This window comes from Mus caroli, unplaced genomic scaffold (assembly GCF_978045245.1).
Source record: "Mus caroli unplaced genomic scaffold, Mus_caroli_1 scaffold_2, whole genome shotgun sequence".
Taxonomy (NCBI): domain Eukaryota; kingdom Metazoa; phylum Chordata; class Mammalia; order Rodentia; family Muridae; genus Mus; species Mus caroli.
In genome coordinates, this window is record NW_028227257.1 from 33,748,812 (window position 1) to 33,773,465 (window position 24,654).

Below are 24,654 nucleotides of genomic sequence, written 5' to 3' on the forward strand. Positions count from 1 at the left end.
TCTCTCTCTCTCTCTCTCTCACACACACACACACACACACACACACACACACACACACACACACACTGGGTTAAATAGTTCTTACACACCCAAGTAGAGAATTAGTTCTCCCTCTATAGTGCCAGTAGTTTGTCCTGGCATGTGAGGTAGAGACAAAGAATAAAGCACAGACCAGCTGAGCCAGCCTGGGCTGCAGAACCCCAGCTGCTATGGCCCTGTGACCGCCGCCTGCTGTGCATCACTCTGGCTGACTGCTCAGTTGTCACCCCATATTCCCTCGTGGCTCTAAGTGAGTCTCTGCTCCTGAGGTCATGGGGGTCTCACAAAGGTCCCGAGAGCTTCTCTGAATCAGAAAGGAGCTGTTCTTGGAGAAACACAGAGCACTGGATACCATCAGCCCTGCCAACAGGGAGGAAGGTGTCCTCGGTGTGGTGGATGGCTGAGGAAGTGCAGCTGGCTTGGAATGAGACACATGGCTGGTGCAGCCAAGGTCAGGAAAACAATTGGTAATCAGATCTTGGCCAAAATCAGCTGAGCCATTCACCCTGCGTGGAAAGGGCCAAGTCGGCCTGTCTGACAACAGGCAGGGAGAACAGTACTGGGCCAAGAATCAGCGCCTTGGCCTGGCAGTACTTTGTGGCACTTGAGAAGAATGTGGCTGCAGCTGCGTGGGTACATGCCTGCCAAGGCATGGTGGGATCCTCAGGGCCTCGCTTGCAAATGCGTGGCCAGCATCTTCCTGCCCCCTGCTTCTTTCTGACAGATGTCAATCGGCACTGCCTGTTATCAAGTACTGTCCAGTCTTATTTGGCCATCCTGAACATCCACTCTTAACCGACCAACCAAATTAACTTTTATAATTATTAGCATCATCAGATAACAGCTGCGCCCTGACTCCTGGCCTCAAGCTCACCAGTACTGTGTTTCAGGGAGAGACAAATCAGCTGGGGCTTTGACTCTGGCTGCATGTGAAAACATTCTTCTTTTTTTCCACATTAGATTGCTAGCATCTCATTTACCACTGAGTAGGTTTTGTTTAAAAGGAAGGAAGGAAGGAAGGAAAGAAGGAAGGAAGGAAGGAAGGAAGGAAGGAAGGAAGGAAGGAAGGAAGGAAGGAAGGAAGGAAGGAAGAGTCCCTGGAACTCAGATGTTTCAAGGATCATTGACTGGCAGCAGTGATGGAGCCCTATCATGAGCTAAGAAGAAAATGAATTTGCAGCCGGGTGTGGTGGCGCACACCTTTAATCCCAGCACTCGGGAGGCAGAGGCAAGCAGATTTTTGAGTTCGAGGCCAGCCTGGTCTACAGAGTGAGTTCCAGGACAGCCAGGGCTATACAGAGAAACCCTGTCTCAAAAAACCAAAAAAAAAAAAAAAGAAAATGAATTTGCTTTTTAAATACCTGTTTGGATTTTTGTTGTTGTTGTTCATTCTCGCTGACAGATAGGTGAATTCCACACAAATAGATAAAAAGAGCAGCCCCTCAGTTAAATGACGTTATTGCTCTTCTGACCAAATAGGTATCTACAGACCATTCCATCCCAACACTACAGGATACACACTTTTCTCAGTAGCTCACAGGACTCTATCTATAACAATTCATGCACCAGGAAGCAAAACAGGTTTTTAAAATATAAGGAGATACAGACAATTTCTCATCTTCTACCTGACCGCAATGGGATGGAACTTGAGAACTACTGCAGGATAAACTATAGAGTAAACACAAACTCACAAAGACTGGACACTGCACCACTGAATGGGGGTCATCAAAGAAATCAAGAAGGAAATTTAAAGATTTCTAGAATTGAATAAAAAAAAGGAAAATGGACCATAACCAAACCCATGGGGTAAAATGCAAGCAACCCTAATGGGGAAGTTTACAGCCACAAGAACCTAAGTTCAAAAGTTAGAGAGATCGAAAATAAGTAACAATGTATCTTAGGTCTTGGGAAAAGGAGACCAAGCCAAACCCAAGAATCAGTAGCTGGAAAGAAGCATGATCCAGTCAGAAGTGAATGAACTAGAAACAACAAAGATACAAAGAGTCAATGAAGTTGATGATCTGAAAAGAGAAACAAGAGTGACAAACCCAGAGCCAAAACTAACCAAACCAGGCAACACCCAAATTAACAGGACCAGAGCTGAAAATGGAGGGAGACATTACTGCCGTGTCCATTAGCCATGGCTTCCAAAGGCTTGGACCTGCCTGGGGACCCCCAGAGAATGAAGAAAAGACAGACACATAGATAAGGGGGTTGCGTAGTCTGGTTCTCTGCTGGAGACACCTCAGCACCCAGAGCCTAGAGTGTTTACTATATACAACTGAACAGAAAGGTGGGGTTACTGCATACGGATATATAAGGAGGCGGTGTGTATACTGAACAGCTGGGTCAAGAAGGCAGGTATAGCTAATCTCAGTAGGAGCAGGCTCTGTAGGGGAGCAGTCTTCAGACTGTAAATATCTGGGGGTGGGGAGAAAGCTATACTTTTCTTTTTTTATACACACTATTGACATTAACACTTAGACTAGAAAAGAAGGCTTTGCCATTTCCTTCCGAGTCTCGCCCCTGGGAGAAGGCTTTGCTGTCCCTCCCTGGGCGTATGCCAACAACACACATTGACTCGGGACTTCACTCAGGGCTCTGCACACACTGCAACAAAAACCACTGAGATTCCGAAAATCATTAGGCTATACCTTTAAACTTATATTCTACTAAGTTGGAAAAATACTTTTTTAAAAATGGATAAAGTTCTAAATGCATATGGCTTACCAAAAATTTAATCAAGGTAAGTAAACAATGTTAACACGTTTCTAAGAAGCTACAAGGTTGGAAGAGCAATGCAAAATTCTTTCAACTGAAATGCCCAGACCTTTATGGATTCCCTGCTAAGTTCTGCTACATCTTTAAAGAAGAAACAACACCATGGGTTCTCAGACTATTCCACAAAACAGAAAGGGAAGAAACACTACAAAATCCTCTTACAGGACCTGTGTTACTCTGACACCAAAACCCACTTAAAAGACCCAACAACAACAACAACACATTATAGGCAGATTTCTGTGGTGAACATAGATGCAAATGTTCTCAATAAAATCCTAGCAAGCCAAATCCAGTGATGCATCAAAAGGTCACTCACCAGGATCACGCTGGCTCCACTCCAGAGATGCAGGAATGATTCAACATTCATACATTAAAAAAAAAGAAAGCATTTACAAATCAATAAATATAATACAGCAGATCAGTGGACTCAGGACAGAAGTCACATTGCCATCTCCAGAGACTCAGAAACAGCTTTAGACAAGTCCTGGCATCCCATAATAAAGAAACTAGAAAGAGGAAAAAATAAATCTCAACAGACTCAAGCTTCATACAACAAACCTATGGTCAGCACTAAAAGCTCAAAGCATTGGGAACAAAATTGGGAACAAAAACAAGGGGATCCGCTTCCTCTACTCTTATTCAATATAGTGCTCAATGTATTAGAGAACAGAAGACAGAAGAAGAAAATGAAAGGAAAACAAATAAGAAAGAATCAATGCAACTGGAGTAGGGCCACAGGCCTCATCCAGCCGGATCAGCACCGGGATAGCTAGAGCGCAGGGTCGCCTGACACCCGCCAGCTACCCACGACCCCCGCCACAGGATTTTGAGACTGCTGGTGAGTGGAACACAGCTTCTGCTCCAGTCCAATCACGCGGGACCTGAGACTGCTCTGGTTGGGGAGGCAGAAATCCGGCCTACGTAGGGCCACAAGCCTCTTCCGGTCGCTAGGGCGCAGGGTCGGCTGACACTCGCCAGCTACCCACAACACCCGCCACAGGATCTAAAGACTTCTGGAGAGTGGAACACAGCTTCTGCTCCAATCCAATTGCGCGCGGGACCTGAGACTGCATTAGTTAGGGAAGCAGAAAACCGGCCTGAGTAGGACCACAGGCCTCTTCCGGCTGGACCAGCACCGGGGTACCGCCAGCTACACACGACCCCCGCCACAGGATTTTGAGACTGCTGGTGAGTGGAACACAGCTTCTGCTCCAATCTTTAAACAGTGACAACGACAACAACTAAACCCAGAGATTACCAGATGGCGAAAGGTAAACGTAATAATCTTACTAACAGAAACCAAGACCACTCACCATCATCAGAACCCAGCACTCTCACTTCGCCCAGTCCAGGGCACCCCAACACACCGGAAAAGCTAGACACGGATCTAAAAGCATATCTCCTGATGATGGTAGAGGACTTCAAGAAGGACTTTAATAACACACTTAAAGAAATACAAAGGAACACTGGTAAACAGGTAGAAGACAGTAAAGAGGAAGCACAAAAATCCCTTAAAGAATTGCAGGAGAACACTGCTAAAGAGTTACAAATCCTTAAACAAAAACAGGATAACCTAATCAAACAGGTAGAAGTCCTTAATGAAAAACAGGAAAACACATCCAAACAGATGATGGAAATGAACAAAACCATACTAGACCTAAAAAGGGAAGTAGACACAATAAAGAAAACCCAAAATGAGGCAACACTGGAGATAGAAACCCTAGGAAAGAAATCTGGAACCATAGATACCAGCATCAGCAACAGAATACAAGAAATGGAAGAGAGAATCTCAGGTGCAGAAGATTCCATAGAGAACATCGGCACAACAATCAAGGAAAATGTAAAATGCAAAAAGATCCTAACTCAAAACATCCAAGAAATACAGGACACAATGAGAAGACCAAACCTACGGATAATAGGAGTGGATGAGAATGAAGATTTTCAACTCAAAGGACCAGCAAACATCTTCAACAAAATTATAGAAGAAAACTTCCCAAATCTAAAGAAAGAGATGCCCATGAACATACAAGAAGCCTACAGAACTCCAAATAGACTGGACCAGAAAAGAAATACCTCCCGACACATAATAATCAGAACAACAAATGCTCTAAATAAAGATAGAATACTAAAAGCAGTAAGAGAAAAAGGCCAAGTAACATATAAAGGCAATTACACCAGAATTACACCAGATTTTTCACCAGAGACTATGAAAGCCAGAAGAGCCTGGACAGATGTTATACAGACACTAAAAGAACACAAATTCCAGCCCAGGCTACTATACCCAGCCAAACTCTCAATTAACATAGATGGAGAAACCAAAGTATTCCACGACAAAACCAAATTCACACATTATCTCTCCACGAATCCAGCCCTTCAAAGGATAATAACAGAAAAAAACCAATACAAGGACAGGAACCACGCCCTAGAAACAACAAGAAGGTAATCCCTCAACAAACCTAAAAGAAGACAGCCACAAGAACAGAATGCCAACTTTAACAACAAAAATAACAGGAAACAACAATTACTTTTCCTTAATATCTCTTCATATCAATGGACTCAACTCCCCAATAAAAAGACATAGACTAACAAACTGGCTACACAAACAAGACCCAACATTTTGCTGCTTACAGGAAACTCATCTGAGAAAAAGATAGACACTACCTCAGAATGAAAGGCTGGAAAACAATTTTCCAAGCAAATGGTATGAAGAAACAAGCTGAAGTAGCCATTCTAATATCTGATAAGATTGACTTCCAACCCAAAGTCATTAAAAAAGACAGGGTGGGACACTTCATACTCATCAAAGGTAAAATCCGCCAAGAGGAACTATCAATCCTGAATATCTATGCTCCAAATACAAAGGCAGCCACATTCATTAAAGAAACTTTAGTAAATCTCAAAGCACACATTGCACCTCATACAATAATAGTGGGAGACTTCAACACACCACTTTCACCAATGGACAGATCATGGAAACAGAAACTAAACAGGGACACAGTGAAACTAACAGAAATTATGAATCAAATGGATCTGGCAGATATCTACAGAACATTCTATCCTAAAACAAAAGGATATACCTTCTTCTCAGCACTACATGGTACCTTCTCCAAAATTGACCACATAATTGGTCACAAAACAGGCCTCAACAGATACAAAAATATTGAAATTGTCCCATGCATCCTATCAGATCACCACGGACTAAGGCTGATCTTCAATAACAAAATAAATAATAGAAAGCCAACCTTCACGTGGAAACTGAACAACACTCTTCTCAATAATACCTTGGTCAAGGAAGGAATAACGAAAGAAATTAAGGACTTTTTAGAGTTCAATGAAAATGAAGCCACAACATACCCAAACTTATGGGACGCAATGAAAGCATTTCTAAGAGGAAAACTCATAGCTCTGAGTGCCTCCAAAAGGAAACTAGAGAGAGCACACATTAGCAGCTTGACAACATACCTAAAAGCACTAGAACAAAAGGAAGCAAATTCACCCAAGAGGAGTAGACAGCAGGAAATAATCAAACTCAGGGTCGAAATCAACGAAGTGGAAACAAGAAAAACTATTCAAAGAATCAACCAATCAAGGAGCTGGTTCTTTGAGAAAATCAACAAGATAGATAAGCCCTTAGCCAGACTCACTAGAGGGCACAGGGAAAGCATCCTAATTAACAAAATCAGAAATGAAAAAGGAGACATAACAACAGATCCTGAAGACATCCAAAACACCATCAGATCCTTCTACCAAAGGCTATACTCAACAAAACTGGAGAACCTGGATGAAATGGAGAAGTTCCTAGACAGATACCAGGTACCAAAGTTGAATCAAGATCAGGTCAATGATCTAAACAGCCCTATATCCCCCAAAGAAATAGAAGCAGTCATTAATAGTCTCCCAACTAAAAAAAGCCCAGGACCAGATGGGTTTAGTGCAGAGTTCTATCAGACCTTCAAAGAAGATCTAATCCCAGTTCTTCACAAACTATTCCACAAAATAGAAACAGAAGGTACTCTACCCAACTCATTCTATGAAGCCACAATTACTCTGATACTTAAACCACAAAAAGACCCAACAAAGATAGAAAACTTCAGACCAATATCCCTTATGAATATTGATGCAAAAATCCTCAATAAAGTTCTTGCTAACCGAATCCAAGAACACATCAAAACAATCATCCATCCTGACCAAGTAGGTTTCATCCCAGGGATGCAGGGATGGTTCAATATACGGAAATCCATCAACGTAATCCAGTATATAAACAAACTCAAAGACAAAAACCACATGGTCATCTCGTTAGATGCGGAAAAAGCATTTGACAAGATCCAACACCCATTCATGATAAAAGTCTTGGAAAGATCAGGAATTCAAGGCCCATACCTAAACATGATAAAAGCAATCTACAGCAAACCAGTAGCCAACATCAAAGTCAATGGTGAGAAGCTTGAAGCAATCCCTCTAAAATCAGGGACTAGACAAGGCTGTCCACTTTCTCCATACCTATTCAACATTGTACTGGAAGTCCTAGCCAGAGCAATTCGACAACAAAAGGAGATCAAAGGGATACAAATTGGAAAAGATGAAGTCAAAATATCACTTTTTGCAGATGATATGATAGTATATATAAGTGACCCTAAAAATTCCACCAGAGAACTCCTAAGCCTGATAAACAGCTTCGGTAAAGTAGCTGGATATAAAATTAACTCAAACAAATCAATGGCCTTTCTCTACACAAAGAATAAACAGGCTGAGAAAGAAATTAGGGAAACAACACCCTTCTCAATAGTCACAAATAATATAAAATATCTTGGCGTCGTGACTCTAACTAAGGAAGTGAAAGATCTGTATAATAAAAACTTCAAGTCTCTGAAGAAAGAAATTATAGAAGATCTCAGAAGATGGAAAGATCTCCCATGCTCATGGATTGGCAGGATCAACATTGTAAAAATGGCTATCTTGCCAAAAGCAATCTACAGATTCAATGCAATCCCCATCAAAATTCCAAATCAATTCTTCAACGAATTAGAAAGTGCAATCTGCAAATTCATCTGGAATAACAAAAAACCTAGGATAGCAAAAACTCTTCTCAAGGATAAAAGAACCTCTGGTGGAATCACCATGAAGGACCTAAAGCTCTACTACAGAGCAATTGTGATAAAAACTGCATGGTACTGGTATAGTGACAGACAAATAGACCAATGGAATAGAATTGAAGACCCAGAAATGAACCCACACACCTACGGTCACTTGATCTTCGACAAGGGAGCTAAAACATCCAGTGGAAGAAAGACAGCATTTTCAACAAATGGTGCTGGCACAACTGGTTGTTAACATGTAGAAGAATGCGAATCGATCCATTCCTATCTCCTTGTACTAAGGTCAAGTCTAAGTGGATCAAGGAACTTCACATAAAACCAGAGACACTGAAACTTATAGAGGAGAAAGTGGGGAAAAGCCTTGAAGATATGGGCACAGGGGAAAAATACCTGAATAGAACAGTAATGGCTTGTGCTGTAAGATCGAGAATTGACAAGTGGGACCTCATGAAACTGCAAAGCTTCTGCAAGGCTAAAGACACCATCAATAAGACAAAAAAACCACCAACAGATTGGGAAAGGATCTTCACCTATCCTAAATCAGATAAGGGACTAATATCCAATATATATAAAGAACTCAAGAAGGTGGACTCCAGAAAGTCAAATAACCCCATTAAAAAATGGGGCTCAGAACTGAACAAAGAATTCTCACCTGAGGAATACCGAATGGCAGAGAAGCACCTGAAAAAATTTTCAACATCCTTAATCATCAGGGAAATGCAAATCAAAACAACCCTGAGATTCCACCTCACACCAGTCAGAATGGCTAAGATCAAAAATTCAGGTGACAGCAGATGCTGGCAAGGATGTGGAGAAAGAGGAACACTCCTCCATTGTTGGTCGGATTGCAAGCTTGTACAACAACTCTGGAAATCAGTCTGGCGGTTCCTCAGAAAATTGGACATAGTACTACCGGAGGATCCAGCAATACCTCTCCTGGGCATATATCCAGAAGATGTCCCAACCGGTAAAAAGGACACATGCTCCACTATGTTCATAGCAGCCCTATTTATAATAGCCAGAAGCTGGAAAGAACCCAGATGTCCCTCAACAGAGGAATGGATACAGAAATTATGTTACATTTACACAATGGAGTACTACTCAGCTATTAAAAAGAATGAATTTATGAAATTCCTAGCCAAATGGATGGACCTGGAGGGCATCATCTTGAGTGAAGTAACACAATCACAAAAGAACTCACACAATATGTATTCACTGATAGTGGATATTAGCCCAAAACTTAGGATACCCAAGATATAAGATACAATTTGCTAAACGCATGAAACTCAAGAAGAATGAAGACCAAAGTGTGGACACTGTGCCCCTTCTTAGAATTGGAAACAAAATACCCAGGGAAGGAGTTACAGAGACAAAGTTCGTAGCTGTGATGAAAGGATGTACCATTTAGAGACTGCCGTATCCAGGGATCCATCCCATAATCAGCTTCTAAACGCTGACACCATTGCATACACTAGCAAGATTTTGCTGAAAGGACCCAAATTTAGCTGTCTCTTGTGAGACGATGCCGGGGCCTAGCAAACACAGGAGTGGATGTTCACAGTCAGCTATTGGATGTATCACAGGTCTCCCAATGGAGAAGCTAGAGAAAGTACCCAAGGAGCTAAAGGGATCTGCAACCCTATTGTTGGAACAACATGATGTACTAACCAGAACCCCGGAGCTCTTGTCTGTAGCTGCATATGTATCGAAAGATGGCCTAGTCGGCCATCACTGGAAAGAGAGGCCCATTGGACTTACAAACTTTATATGCCACAATATAGGGGAATGCCAGGGCCAAAAGAATGGGAATGGGTGTGTAGGGAAGTGCGGGGCGCTATGGGGGACTTTTGGGATAGCATTGGAAATGTAATTGAGGAAAATATGTAATAAAAATATTAAAAATTAAAAAAAAAAGAATCGATGCAACTTTATTTGTAAATATAGTTCAACATATAAGAGACCCGAAAGACCCCCAGAAAGCTCTCTTAGATCTTTTAGCAAAATGACAGGCTTAGAAATTAAGCATAATCAGTTGCCTTTGCATATGCAATTGAGAGACCTGGTGAGAATGAAACCAGGGAAATAACCCCTTAACAATGGCCTCACATTACAAAACAACCAGCGAAATCCTTAGAATACACCTATCCAAGAAAGTGAGAGACGCCTACAATGAAAACTTCCGAACACCAAAGAATGAAGTGTGTGAGACTTTAGAAGAAGGACAGACCCCCATTGTGGATTATTAAGATCTAAGATCTAATCTTGTGAAAGCAGCCACGGGCAATCTACAGATTCAATGAAATCATCAACAACATTTCAGGCCATTCTTCATATGAATATTAAAAAATAAATCTTAAAACTCATATGGTGTGGGAAAACTCTGCTAATTAAGGTCGAAGTCCACCACGACTGGATAGCCTCTGAGTTGAGGCAATATGGGAGACTCTCTTTGTTAGGGGGTTTTCTCCTTCTCTGTTCTTGTCCTAGGAATTCTAAGCCCCCATCCTTGCCTCTAACTGAGGAAAGTCACACAGCCTCCATTAGTTGATAAGACCAATTTCCTTTCTCCTGACAAAGCCTGTTCAGCCAGCACCTGAGCGTTCTGAAATGGGTCCCCGTGCTAATGATGCATTCCAAGTACTCTAAACCCCTAGCTAATGACCTTTGCCCATCCTGGATGTCCCTACTTTCAGTCTCCCAAAACTTTATAAGGCTTCAGTCATCCTACGTGAAGCTGATCTGCCTACTGACTGTGGGTCCCAGTGTGGTTTATTCATTGTACGTACTCACAGGGCTTCCGGACTCATTGATAGACATCTTTGCTCCCACTGCCCTAGTGGACTGTGTCAGCTAATGATTCATGAGAGCGGGGAGAGCCACAATATGGAAGTACAAGAGACTCCAGAGAACAAAACAATCTGAACAAAAAGAATGTCAGAGTACCTCATATCTGATTTCAAGTTATACTAGAGAGCCATGTACCCAAAATCAGTCTCTCTCTCACTGTGGATGAAAGTCAACTCCAAATGGACTAAACGCTTTAACACAATAAAACAGGGAAGACACTTCAAGGGATAATCGCACAGAGGCAAAGACTCTCTGAATAGGACTCCAGTTGCTCACGAGAAGAGGCAACAACTGACAAGTGGGACCTCGAGAAGTGAGAGGTCTGTGCAACAAAGGAAACAATGTAGCATGCAGAAACACACTGGATGCGAGTAAAACCTTTGTTAGCTACATATCCAACTGAGGATTAAAGGCTAGAATATACCCAGAGCTAGAAAACCTAAACACCAAAAGGTGAGGTAACTCAAGAGATAAATGCTAATGAAACAAACAGATAGTTCTCCAAAGCTGAAACACAGATGGCTAATAAATGTGTGACAAAATATTCTACCAGAGTAGCCATCAGGAAAATGCACATCAAGGTGACACTGAGAGTCCATCTCATCCAAATCAGAATGGTGCTCCAACGTTACAGAAGAGAACCCACAACACCGACAGCGACAGCGGTGTGGACTTGTCTAGTCACGTGGGAGCTGGCAAGGAGGTTTTGCTACAATGTGGCTCAGTTAACAGCACTCCTGGGTATTTACCCAAAGGATTCTAAGTCAATACATTGGTCAAGATTGGGTAAGAAAAGAAATGACATTATTTCAGTTTTATCTATGTGAAAAATCTTTTTAAAAACTATGGATGAATTTTTAAAATTTGCTTTAGCAAATTTACAGGACACAGAACTATTAAAAAAAAAAAAACTCAGAGCATCTCTCCATACCAGCAACAACCAGCAACAGTGATATTTTAAGATTAATTAGTCAATTAATCATTATGAGAGATAGAACTTGCAAGCATGCATGAGCAGGCATGTGTGTCTCAGTACATGTGTGGAGGTCAGAAGGCAACTCTATGTAGCTTATTCTCTCTACCTTTGTGCGGTGTCTATGGATTGAACTCAGGTTGTCACAACAAGCAATTTACTCATTGAGCCATCTCATTGGTCCAATAAAAATGTTTATGACAGCAATAAAATGACACAGTATCTGGGGATTATGTCAGACAAAAACTGGGCAAGCTATTTATGGAGACAATTATAAAACTTTATCGAAAGCCATGAAAGATGATCTAAATAAATTGATACTTATACTATGTTATAATGTTATAACCAGTATCAAAAAAGATGGAGTCTTGCCTAATTAAGCAAGGATCTAATATACTGTCCATCAAGTCCATGGAACATGATGGGTTTATTATAAAATTTTTGGAAGAGTAAAGAGAAGAAAATATACAATATACTTTTGAAGAGGGTATTGTATTAAATTAAGAACATATATTAATTGCCATTATACAGAAAAGAACAGTTTCAAATCAGTAGATTAAACATTAAAAATGTATGATCAGCACAAGTTTGCATCCAGAGCCTATCAGCCCTCTTAGGAATTATTAAGAAGAAGAGAACCCATATGGTCACAAGGTACTATTATAAATGTCCTAACAACAAATGAAAAGGCACTTAGATACGTTATTCATCAGAGAAGGATAATGAAAAGCCAGAGGATACATCTGCATAAGACCAGACTAGTCTAACTTTAAAGTCTGAGCATAACCAATGTATGATGGAGAGACAGGAATTCTCATGCAAGGATATATAGACAGGCATGGCTACTTTGGGAATAAGTGAAGATTGCCAGGATTATACAGTAACAGGGCTGGGATACTCTTAGAAAAATCCTACACATGAAGTGTGTTCTTTGTGGCTACAGAACTGTTTCTAGCAGCACAAAGAACTCAAGACAGCAACCTGCAGGAAAATCCATGAGTGCATAGTGACACAGTTAAACAACGGAGGACTACACTGTGGGGGGTGGGGAAAAACTAATGAGCCACAGCTATGTTCATTAGTGTGGACACTTCCCTTGCACAGAATAAACAGAACATTGGCTTTCTATAGCAAACTGGAGATTCAACTCAAAAGTAGGCAAAACCAATTAGTATTATTTAGGAAACCATTTTTTATATAAACATTATACACACACATATGTACATATGAAATAACAGTTGGTAAACCACAACCCTTGGATCAAATCCAGCCCATCCCTGCTTTGGAATATGATGATGCATTGGGTCATGCCGAATCTATTTTCTTATGTTATCCTGAAGCTGTTTTCCCATTTTAAGAGTAGAGTTGAGAACTTAGGACAAAGACTGTATTTCTTCCTACATAAAAAAGATTCATAGGAAGCCAAATGACTAACTCTGACTTAGAAATGGTGGCTGCCTTCCAAATGACCGTCTGCATATAGCCAGAGAGGGGCTTCCAGTGGCCCCTTGTCAGGAATTACTCCTTAACACAGGTGACAGACACATGCATTTCCAGTATCATTCCCCCTCAAGCATACATGAATGTCATATATATATATTTTTTGCTTTCATGAGGCATTTTGTAATTTAAAATTTTAGGAGGAAAGAAAGGTTCTGATGCTGCTGTCATCCCGTGGGTATCAAGGACACTCAGGTCCTGTGTTATAGACTCTGTGTCAGGTACTGGGTGTGATTTGTCTTGCTTATGGATAGAAAGTAATTCTCCTAACCTTGTCAAACAGCAGCTGCATCCACGGGTGGATTTCTACTGTAAAATGGTATGCCTTCCTCAAGTCATCCTAAATAATTTGAGGCTTATACTATGTGTATTAGTCAGGGTTCTCTAGAGTCACAGAACTTATGGGTAGTCTCTATATAGTAAAAGAATTTATTGATGACTTACAGTCGGCAGCCCAATTCCCAACAATGGTTCAGTCGCAGCTGTGAATGGAAGTCCAAGGATCTAGCAGTTACTCAGTTCACACGGCAAGCAGGCGAAGGAGCAAGAACTAGACTCCCTTCTTCCAGTGTCCTTATATTGTCTCCAGCAGAAGGTGTAGCCCAGATTAAAGGTGTGTTCCACCACACCTTTAATCCCAGATGAAAGGTGTAGCCCAGATTAAATCTCCTTAAACTCAGAGATTTAATCTTCTGGAATCCATAGCCACTATGGCTCAAGATCTCCATACCAAGATCCAGATAAGGATCTCCAAGCCTCCAGATAAGGGTCACTGGTGAGCCTTCTAATTCTGGATTGTAGTTCATTCCAAATATAGTCAAGTTGACAACCAGGAATAGCCACTACACTATGCTATAATATTGGGGTCAATATCAAAGATGACAGTGTTCACCAGACTCATATAAGATCTGATGCATTGCCCAAGTCCAGTGGGACTTTTATTTTCATAGAACTTGACATATCTGTGATAAAACTTACTATAAAGTTTTTATAAATCTTTCACATATATACATATATATGTGTGTGTATTTGAGCCTTTAATAAATATTCATATGTATACATATCACACACACACACACACACAGTCTACTGGAAGGGTATTCCTTTCCTGGCGTCTGTGTATGTCTGTTGTCTGTCTATAGGAAGGCTACTACTGACTTTTGTGTGTTAATTTTGTATACAGCTACATTGCTAAAAGTGTTTCTCAGCTGTAGAAGTTTCCTGGTGGAGTCTTTAGGGTCATTTATGTATACAATAATTTCATCTGCAGATGAAGATATTTTGACTCTTTCCTATTTGTATCCCCTTAAACTTCAGTTGTCTTATTGCTCTAAGACTTCAAGCACGATATTGAATAGGTATGGAGAGAGCAGACAGCTTTGTTTCTCTCCATTTAATTTGCGCTGGCTGTGAGCTTCCTGTAAATTACCTGCATTATGTTTATGTATGTGCCTTGTATCCCTGATCTCACCAAGACTTTTATCACGAAGGGGCGTTGGATATTGTCAGAGGCCTTTTCTGCATCTAATGAGATGATCATGTGGTTTTTGTCTTTCAGACTATTTATGAGGTAGATTATGTTTATCAATTTATACATGTTGAACCATCCCTGCATCTCTGGGATGAAGCCTACTTGGTCATGATGATCTTTTTGATGTGTTCTTGGATTTAGTTTGCAAATATTTTACATAGAAATTTTGCATCTATGTTCATAAGGAATATTGGTTTGTGCTTTTCTTTTTCCTTTTGTTGGGTTTTTGTGCAGTTTAGATACCAGGGTAATTTGGGCCTTGTAAAGGAGCTGGAAAAAGGCTATACTATAGATTGCCAGGGCAGGAACTGTCTTATCAACATCTTTAGTAATCATTCATCTGCATGCTAGAAGGAAAAAGGTTAGGACCATAAGCAGCCTGTCTCATGGTTGAGGAATTCCTAATGAGGCCAGATTCTTCTACATCCTGACCTCCAGTCTTTCCCTTAGGTTCAGACTGCTGATCTTGCCAGTCAAGTGTGGAAAGGGACTTGACTATCATCTCATCTCACACTTCTGTGACATCAACATCATATATCATTGCTTCTGAGGTCCAGGTCCAGGCCCAGGCATGGACACAACTAAGTTCGTGTACTTCCTTGTGTGAACCTTTGCTCTTTAGCCAATGCTAGTGGTCTGACATTCATTATTTTGTAACAAGGCTGCCCCAGCTTCTCTCAGTGATTCCAGTATCTCTCTCTGGTGCATTGCCACACACATACCACTCCAGCACACAACATACATAATCATCTGTGCCCATAGTCAAAGTCAACGCCCCAGGTACCTGTAAAGATCTGGGATCAGTTTGTCATCAAAACGAGTACACAGGTTGTTGAGGACTTGCTCATGTTGTCCAAATAAGCGGATGTAGTTGGAGGATGGGAAAGGCTCCTTTGAAAAGCACGTGATGGCCTCCACCAACTTATAGTTGTTAATGTATAGTCGGAAGTACGTCCCCTTTTTCGCATTACCTGTCACTACATCTGAACCCTGGGGGAGAATAAGAATTGGATTAGGAAAACAATATCCAGAACATCCCTCAACTTGGGGAACTTTATTTTGGCAATTACTTTTTCAAGTATAATGGACAAGATCTAGCTTGTTGCAAACAATAGTTATTGAAGTGTCAGAAACAACTTTTTCATGACAAAAATGTTCCTTACCACATTTTAAATTGTCATTAGATTGTTCTAAGCTTTAAAATTAGTTGCTGGGTGGCCACCAATTGTCTATAGCTCAGTATCTTACTCAGTAAAGGAACTGGGTCCCTTTTTCTAGGTATGGTAGGTTTGAAGTGTCACATTTCACCAAGCCATTTTGAAAACATCTTGGTCAAAGTGATCACGAGGATTTCCAGTTGTTTTAGAGAATACTTAAAAGACACAGATAAAAGGTAAAACCTGGTGTCAAGGTTTGGGAAGGAGGGTGGCCCTTTGATAATAACTCAGTTCCCAGGAGGAAGCCCACAGGATACACCCCAGACAGTCTGTAGATGATCTTTTAGTTTGTAAGTTGTTCAAGTTGTGGATTCTGCTTCTTAGAAATGTATTAAAACTGACTGCCACATGAACCTGGTGACCAGGAAGGGTGTGGCTGTAGGGAAGGGTGTGGCTGTAGGGAAGGGTGTGGCTGTAGGGAAGGGTGTGGCTGTAGGGAAGGGTGTGGCTGTAGGGAAGGGTGTGGCTGTAGGGAAGGGTGTGGCTGTAGGGAAGGGTGTGGCTGTAGGGAAGGGTGTGGCTGTAGGGAAGGGTGTGGCTGTAGGGAAGGGTGTGGCTGTAGGGAAGGGTGTGGCTGTAGGGAAGGGTGTGGCTGTAGGGAAGGGTGTGGCTGTAGGGAAGGGTGTGGCTGTAGGGAAGGGTGTGGCTGTAGGGAAGGGTGTGGCTGTAGGGAAGGGTGTGGCTGTAGTCCCGTGTCACCGTTACACTTTTGATTTCTGCCCTGACAGCTACTGGCTCTCTGTTGGAGCTCCATTCCCTATGGATCTCAGTAGACAAACATAGGCTGCTAGTGGTGGCTGATCTTTTACTTTGCCTCAAAATTCTGAACTTGGTTCACTCTTATACCAGTAATGCTTTTCTGAGTGCATACAGAGTTAAAGCACTGAAGACAAGTTCACGCTGAACTTGAATGTGACATTTAGAAACCTTCAACAAATTCATCTTGTCTTAATCCCAAACATTCACTTGGTCCCAGATTCACCTGAAAGTTTTACCTAAACGGGGCACATGGTGCAGCTGTGAATACGACTGCCAACTGGCCAGGTTCTGGAACTCCCTGGGACAGTGGTTCTCAACCTTCCTTAGACCAAAATCCTTTAATACAGTTCCTCGTGTTGTGGTGAACACCCTCCCCAACCACAAGCTTAGTTTTGTTGCTATTTTGCAACTGTAATTTTGCTATTTTTATAAATCACAATATAAACACTCATGTTTCTGATGGTCTTTGGGGGGTCGTGACCCACAGGTTGAGAACCTCTGACCTAGTGGGGAAAGCCACCAGGCTCACTTGTGAGGGATCATTTGTCTTAGGTTAGCTTCTGGGCAGCCTCCTGAGGAATTACCTTGGTTAGGTTAAGTGAGGTGCTAAGATCCAGCCTAAAAGGAGGTAGCAAAACAAACCCTTTTTCCTTTAAGCTGCTTTCCTTGGAGCATTTTATCACAGCAACAGGAAAACGACTAAGCCACACAGTTGAACTTGTTGGTTAAACTGAGGCAACTGGTGGGCATTGTGGGGTCATCCTGGGAGACACATCAGCAGACAAGACTCTAGGTCGGCTTCAAATACCATAGACTGGACATTTAGGGGATGGGGCTGATAGCGTTGGAAAGAAGCTGAGCAGTGTTGTTTCAAGGAGGAGGTTGGTGGCCACGTGTAAAGGCATTCATAGGAAGAAAGTATGTCAGCAGCACATTTTCTATTTTCAAAATGGATCTCATTAAAGAGCAGAGTATTCTACATTTTGGGATCATCATTAAAATTAAAATGCATGTGTGTGTGTGTGTGTGTGTGTGTGTGTGTGTGTGTGTGTGTGTGTCTGTATGTGTATGTGCATGTGTGTAGGTGCATGTAGAGGCAAAAAAGTCAACACTGTATGTTCTTCAGGAGCCACCTAGGCCTGTTTTTGGTAGGCAGGGGGGACGGGCTCTCATTGGCCTGGAGCTATCAGACTGGGCTAAACTGGCTGGCCAGCAGCCCCCTGGAATTCTCTTGACTTAGCCTCTGGCACTGGAATTACAATTAGGAAGTGCCACAAGGCCCAGCATTTTTACCCAGGTGCCAGTAAAGATGCAGAAAGAGCTCTGCTGCAGGGTGTCTCTGCTCAGTCACCCTTCCCTCTCACCATGGCATTTCTCTAGCCCCACCTGCTCCTGAGAATTTTTCATTCACGTGTACTGCCTTGAGTCTTGACTTTCAAATCCCTCCACCTTGTGTATGAGCACATAACATCAACTTTACTTGGACATCCCAGAATAGTAAGCACCATTTCAGAATGGGGGTACACATGGGTATGCAGACAGAGACCTCCACTACATGCCTGTCATGGTTTGAAATTGCTTGGCCCAGGGAGTTGCACTATTTGGAGCCATAGTCTTGTTGGAGTAGGTGTGTCACTGTGAGCATGGGCTTTAAGATCCTCATCCTAGCTAGGATGGAAGTCAGTATTCTGCTAGTGGCCTTCAGATGAAGATGTAGAACTCTCTGCTCCTCCTGTACCATGTCTGCCTAGATGCTGTCATGCTCCCACCTTGATGATAATGGGCTGGACCTCTGAACCTGTAAACAACCCCAATTAAATGTTGTCCTTATAAGAGTTGCCTTGGTCATGGTATCTTTCACAGCAGTAAAACCCTAACTAAGACAGGGGTCATGCGGCCATAGGTCATAGGGGTCATTTGTACTGGCTGGTTTTGTGTGTCAACTTGACACAAGTTGGAGTTATCACAGAGAAAGGAGCCTCCCTTCAGGAAATGCTTCCATGAGATCCAGCTATAGGGCATTTTCTCAATTAGTGATCAATGGGGGAGGGCCCATTGTGGGTGGCCATCCCTGGGCTGGTAGTCCTGGGTTCTATAAGAAAGCAAGCTAGGCAAGTCAGGGAAGCAAACCAGTAGGCAGCATTCCTCCATGGCTTCTGCATCAGCTCCTGCCTCCAAGTTCCTGCCCTTGACTTCCTTGAGTTCCAGTCCTGACTTCCTTTGGTGATGAACAGCAATGTGGAAATGTAAGCTGAATAAACCCTTTCCTCCCCAACTTGCTTCTTGGTCATGATGTTTTGTAACTGCACTGGCTAAGACAGTGTCTTTCCTGGATAAAATGCAGACTCTCTGGGTTTGTCATCAGTAGTTTGAGAGTTAGCCTGCTGACCCCTTGGCAGAAAGGGATGATTTGGAGAAGAAGCTGGGACACCACAAGCCAGTGAGTGTTGAGTGAGAGGTCATGCCTTCTCAGTGAAACGGGGCTTGCAAAGTGCTAGCAATATTCCTAGGGAAGTTGCTGGGGGGTGGGGTGATCATTACATCAGTATGTAATGCTGATGTAATGCTGGCTGCTAGCTTTCCTCCCTGGTTACTGGAGAACAGGGACAGCGATCCCACAAGACCTGGGCCGCTGCCTCCACTTTTAATGTTTCTTTATGCTGAGTGACAGAGAAAAGGGCATGCAGCCACCAAAGAGACTAACTTTGTGAGCCACCCAGGTGGGCGATGGAAAGGTGGCTTTGCAAGGAACTTTGCTGGCTACCCCATACTCAGTTATTGACATCTCCTCTGTGTTCTGGAGGTTGTCATGGGCTCTACATGCTAAGCTTGGCACTTCAAGATTGGGGCAATGGTTAGTTGTTATAGCAGTGGGGACATGACGAACTGTTAAGGATATATCTGGTAGCTTGCTGGCCAGGGGCCAACCAGTATCTGAGCAGGACATACCACTCAATGGTAACCTGTTGCATGGGGTGGTAGCTTTAACATTGTTTTCAGCACCATGATTTGATTTGATTTGATTGATTTTTTTAATGACTGAAACTCTGTGGTATCAGCATCGTCATAAACACATCATGCTACACAGTGACCAGGGCTTGAACAGACTATCCAGTAAACAGCCACTCTAGAGAAAGGGGCAGGGAAGAGGTCTTGTTGGTGACAGATCTTAGCTACGGAAGGCACACTGTATCAATCTTAATGAGCTTTGGCAATGCTTTAGCATAGCTGAGGGTGGGGTGGAGCAGTCTGGAAACTTGGAGTGCCTTGAGATATTGCACATCAATATTAAAGAGAATTCACACCCAAGCTGGCCCCTCAGCCATGGATCGAGTGCCCACAGTACTTGCCTATTCCTACTGACACTTGCTGCCCCTGGTTCCTCCCCCAAACCCCTGGATTATATAGGTCAAAGAATCACTCTGGAGTTCACACCAAATAGAAGACACAGGATTAATCAGCCTCGGTGTTTGAGAAATCAAGTCCCCAGCTCTTGTAACAAACACACGATTTAAAATGTCATAGTATCCAAGGCAGAATTTGTTGTGACAAATTTCTTTACTTTGTGGCACACAAGCCAACCAAGCATGTGGGCCAGAATCTGTAAATCAGTTCATTCGGGAGGTGCCTCGGGGTCTATTCTTCCGTGAAGGATTATGGTAGGAAGTGCTCGTGGACGACAGAAGTGACTTCTTACTCTACCACATTCCACTTACTGGGAACTAGAAAAGTCTAAGGTCGGTCTGGACCATGTCCGTTGTAAGAATAGTAATTCGGTTTCCCTGTGGGGGGAGCATCTTCGGTAGGCTACACTCTTGATCAGCTGGCTGCATTTAGGTGACTGCCCGACCATTTTGGCAACAATTTTGCATAAATTAATTCCAACTCCAAAAGATTGCCATGGAGCCATCCTACTTTTTTTTTTTTTTTTTGAAAATAAAATGGTAAAAAAAAAATCTGTTTAGAACTTCTGTACTAATTAAGAAGGAAGCCCACTTGGCAAAATGTTTAATTAAAGCCAGGGGTCCTGTTCAAATACTGTCACAGCACCAGCCAAAGAATCTATTTGAGTTGCACCGTTATTAAGATTCTCATTATCCAAAACCCCTTCTGTGCATTCTGACTTGATGTAAAGAGTGCTGCAACATGGTAGACACATGAAGAATCATACAGTGTCTGTTGAAGGCTCTGGTTTGGTCTTAAATCAAGCCCAGCGTTTCCTAGCCCTTGTATGGATTAGGTGCATGTTGCTTATCTATGGAGACAAAAGAAGCCAGCCTGTGAGCTCTCTGCATACTGGACACCTGAAGGAATGTGGAGGCAGGGCACAATGGTGTTTGACTGCAATCTCCATCTCAGGAGGAGGGTAGGGGAGGAGAGTGCAAGTTTGAGGCCAACTCTTGATCGAGATAGTATGGCACTGTAGAAAAACACCAAACAGCTCCCATACCATATGTCCTTTAGGTCTCTCTGTTTTCGCATTGTGAATGTAACTTGACTACTGCCTCAAGTTCCTGCCTTCTCTGTAATGAGGACCGTATCCTCAAGCTGTGGGTTCAAATATACCCACAAGCCGCTTATTGTCAGGTGTTTTGTCCCAGAAATAAGAAGAGTAACTGATACAAATGACAACTTTGGAAACAATAAAGGTTAAAGGTTCCCAGCCCTTCCTGGGGCAGAAGGAATGAAGGGCGGGACACAGAGGAGTTTTTAGTAGGGTTCTGTGTGGCACTGTGGTGGTGGATGCACTGTGAAGACCCTTCAGAATGCACAAGCATAGAGAGCCAATCCTCATGAGAGCTAAGGGGTCTGCTGATAATGATGAGCTGATGAAGGTCAGCTCTGATGGCCAGGCCACCTTGGTGGGGGATGCAGATAGTTGCTTGGGGGAAGGGGGAGGGCGGGGGAACAAGGAAAATCCAGGAAATCACTGTAACTTTTGCTTGAGTTCGTTATGAAATTAAAACTACTCTTTATAAGTCTATTAAGAAAGCATATGTTAAAGCAGCAATAAACTTAATTATCTCATGATCTGTGGGAGTTGGAGATTGGGGGTGGCTTTGCTGGGAACTCAATGTCTTCTAGGCTTTCGGTTAAGAGTTTGGGAGGAGCACTTGTAATAAGGACACATGCCCCACTATGTTCATAGCAGCCTTATTTATAATAGCCAGAAAGAACCCAGATGTCCCTCAACCGAGAAATGGATTCAGAAAATGTGGTACAATTACACAATGGAGTACTACTCAGCAATTGAAAACAATGAATTCATGAAATTCTTAGGCAAATGGATGCATCTGGAGGATATCATCCTGAGTGAGGTAACCCAATTACAAAAGAACACACATGATATGCACTCATTGATAAGTGGATAGTAGCCCAGAAACTTAGACTACCCAAGATATTACTTACAAAGCACATGAAACTCAAGAAGAAGGAAGACCAAAATTTGGATACTTCGTTCCTTCTTAGAATGGGGAACAAAATACCCATGGAAGGAGTTACAGAGACAAAGTTCGGAGCTGAGATGGAAGGAAAGACCATCCAGAGACTGTCCCACCTGGGGATCCTTCCCATATACAACCACCAAACCCAGACAATATTGCATATGCCAGCAAGATTTTGCTGACAGGACCCTGATATAGCTCTCTCTGGTGAGTCTATGCCAATGCCTGGCAAATACAGAAGTGGATGCTCACAGTCATCTATTGGATGGAACACAGGGCCCCTAAAGAAGGAGCTAGAGGGGTCAGCAACCCTATAGGAGGATCAACAATATGAACTAACCAGTACCCCACATAACTGTGTCTCTAGTTGCATATGTAGCAGAGGATGGCCTAGTCGGCCATTAATGGGAGGAGACGCCCTTGGTCTTGCGAAGATCATATGCCCCAGTACAGGGGAATACCAGGGCCAGGAAGTGGGAGTGGGTGGGTTGGAGAGCAGGGCAGGGAGTGGGGAGGGTATAGGGGGCTTTGGGGATAACATTTGAAATGTAAATGAAGAAAATATCTAATAAAAATGTATTTTAAAAAAAGAGTTTGGGAGGAGCAAGAAGCATCTAAAGGCTTGAATGGCACGGATTCTAAGGCAGGTCACTCACACAGCTGGTGTTACCCTACAGACCTCACCAAAGGGTTGCTTGGGAAACCTTACCCTATGGCAGTTGGCAATCTGGAAAAGGACAAGGTGGAGTTATAGTATCTTCGCAACATTGATATAGCTTTGGAGATCACACACTGTTATCTCTACAATCCTCTGCAGGCCACACCAATCAGTTCTGCTCCCTTTGGGAGTGCACCACATGATGCTGTGAAGAGCAAAGACTCTTAGGGACCATTTTGAATCTTGACATGCATAGTGGGTATATGATATGTGAACCAAAGACTTTGAGTCAAAGCTTTTCCCTCCCATTGAAATGGATTTTATGAGCAGAGGTAAAGTAAAACTCAAGATCAATACTTACAAAATCAGGCTGTGACCTTTGTAGATCCAAAGGAGTTGGGATGGCAGGTTTGGAAATATGCAGATAATGATAAGACCCAGGAAGAATCCCTCCTAGAGAAAATGGCAGGTGTCCATATCAGAAATGAATTATTGGTTCGGTAGGGAACAGTTCATATTTCATCAAAAAAATGTCTATAATGTCTGCTCCTGAAACTGCAGCCAATTAGCAAGGTAGGCCCTAGAGTGGTTGAGCTTTATTTAGTCAAATCAATACCCTATAATATAGCCACCAGGGCAAGATGAGAAGAGATGTGCCCTGTGACTTCCTGCACCTCCCACGGCTACCAAACCAAACCAAAAACTCCAGGATGTCGTCATGGACTTGCCATTTCCTACATTTCTACAAATAAACAAAATATTAAAAACTGTATTTTCTATGGATAATTAACAAAGTTCCTTGTTCAATGCTTTTGAAATCTATTATCGTAAAATTCCTTAGGATTTTGTCGATACGCTTGAATCTGACCAACCTGTCCTCTTTGAGGATCTCTGTTCTCCTACCTGCCTGAGGTCATTTCCTAAGGCCTTACCCAGAGGAGAAGCAGAGCAGGCACCACCTTAGCAGGAGAAAGGCAGGGGGAGGAATGTGGACCTTGGCCTGGTATTCCATTTTCTAGAACAGGTTTCATGAATACCTTCAGGGCTTACATATGCATGCTTTGCAACTTAGCCTGTGGCCCTCCCAGAAGTGCATATGGAATTCTGTAAATATGTGGGGTTTTTCTGGTGGTAAGGTCTACAACGTCTAAAGACATGGTTTTAAAATATCTCTTCTCCTATCTCTTTTTCCTCTCAACATAAAACCCATTAAATCCTCTTCCTATGGGCAGTTCAAGGTGACCTGTGAAAATGGTTTTTACTCTTCTTTTGACTCAGAAAACTACAAAATCAGGCAGATCAAGAGGCTCATACCCTTACATTTGCCTCACAATATCCATGAAACTGCCCAGGCCATCAGAGGTCTGCAAATCCTAGAAGCTACCAAGTATCTGAAGGATGTAATTTTGAAGGAGTTATGTGCACCATTCTGCTGGCATAATGATAGAGTCTGTAGATATGCCCAAACCAAATAGTAGGGCTGGACACAGGATTGATGGCCCCAAAAGAGAGCTTAATTCCTGGTGTACAAAAATCTGAACTTAAAGTGTTGGATATAGATTCTGTAGTCACTGAACATATCCAAGCCAACAAGGAACCAAGGCATGTCTTTGAACTTAAAGAGCTCATGGTTGCATTAACCAATATGCCACATAAAGAGGATCACCATAAAAAGGGAACAAATTGTTTCTAAAGATTGTACAGAAGAAAAAGATACACCTGAAGAAAATGAATAAACAGAAGCTTGGCACTCAGGAATGCGTTAAGCATGAAATAAATGCAAAATAATCTACCTTACATATGAAATTA

At 42.4% G+C, this 24,654-nt stretch overlaps 1 protein-coding gene across 6 annotated transcripts in view; it reads right to left on the reverse strand.

Moving 5' to 3' along the window:
• Cfap61 (cilia and flagella associated protein 61) overlaps positions 1 to 24,654 on the reverse strand; it is a 278,785-nt gene that overhangs the window by 42,011 nt on the left and 212,120 nt on the right. For all 6 annotated transcript variants that reach the window (XM_021156893.3, XM_085833584.1, XM_021156892.3 and 3 more), the window contains 2 exons: positions 23,207 to 23,298; positions 15,552 to 15,757 (listed from right to left, as the gene is read on the reverse strand). In XM_021156893.3, coding sequence (XP_021012552.1) covers positions 15,552 to 15,757; positions 23,207 to 23,298 — 298 coding nt within the window. The remainder of the gene's footprint in view (positions 1 to 15,551; positions 15,758 to 23,206; positions 23,299 to 24,654) is intronic.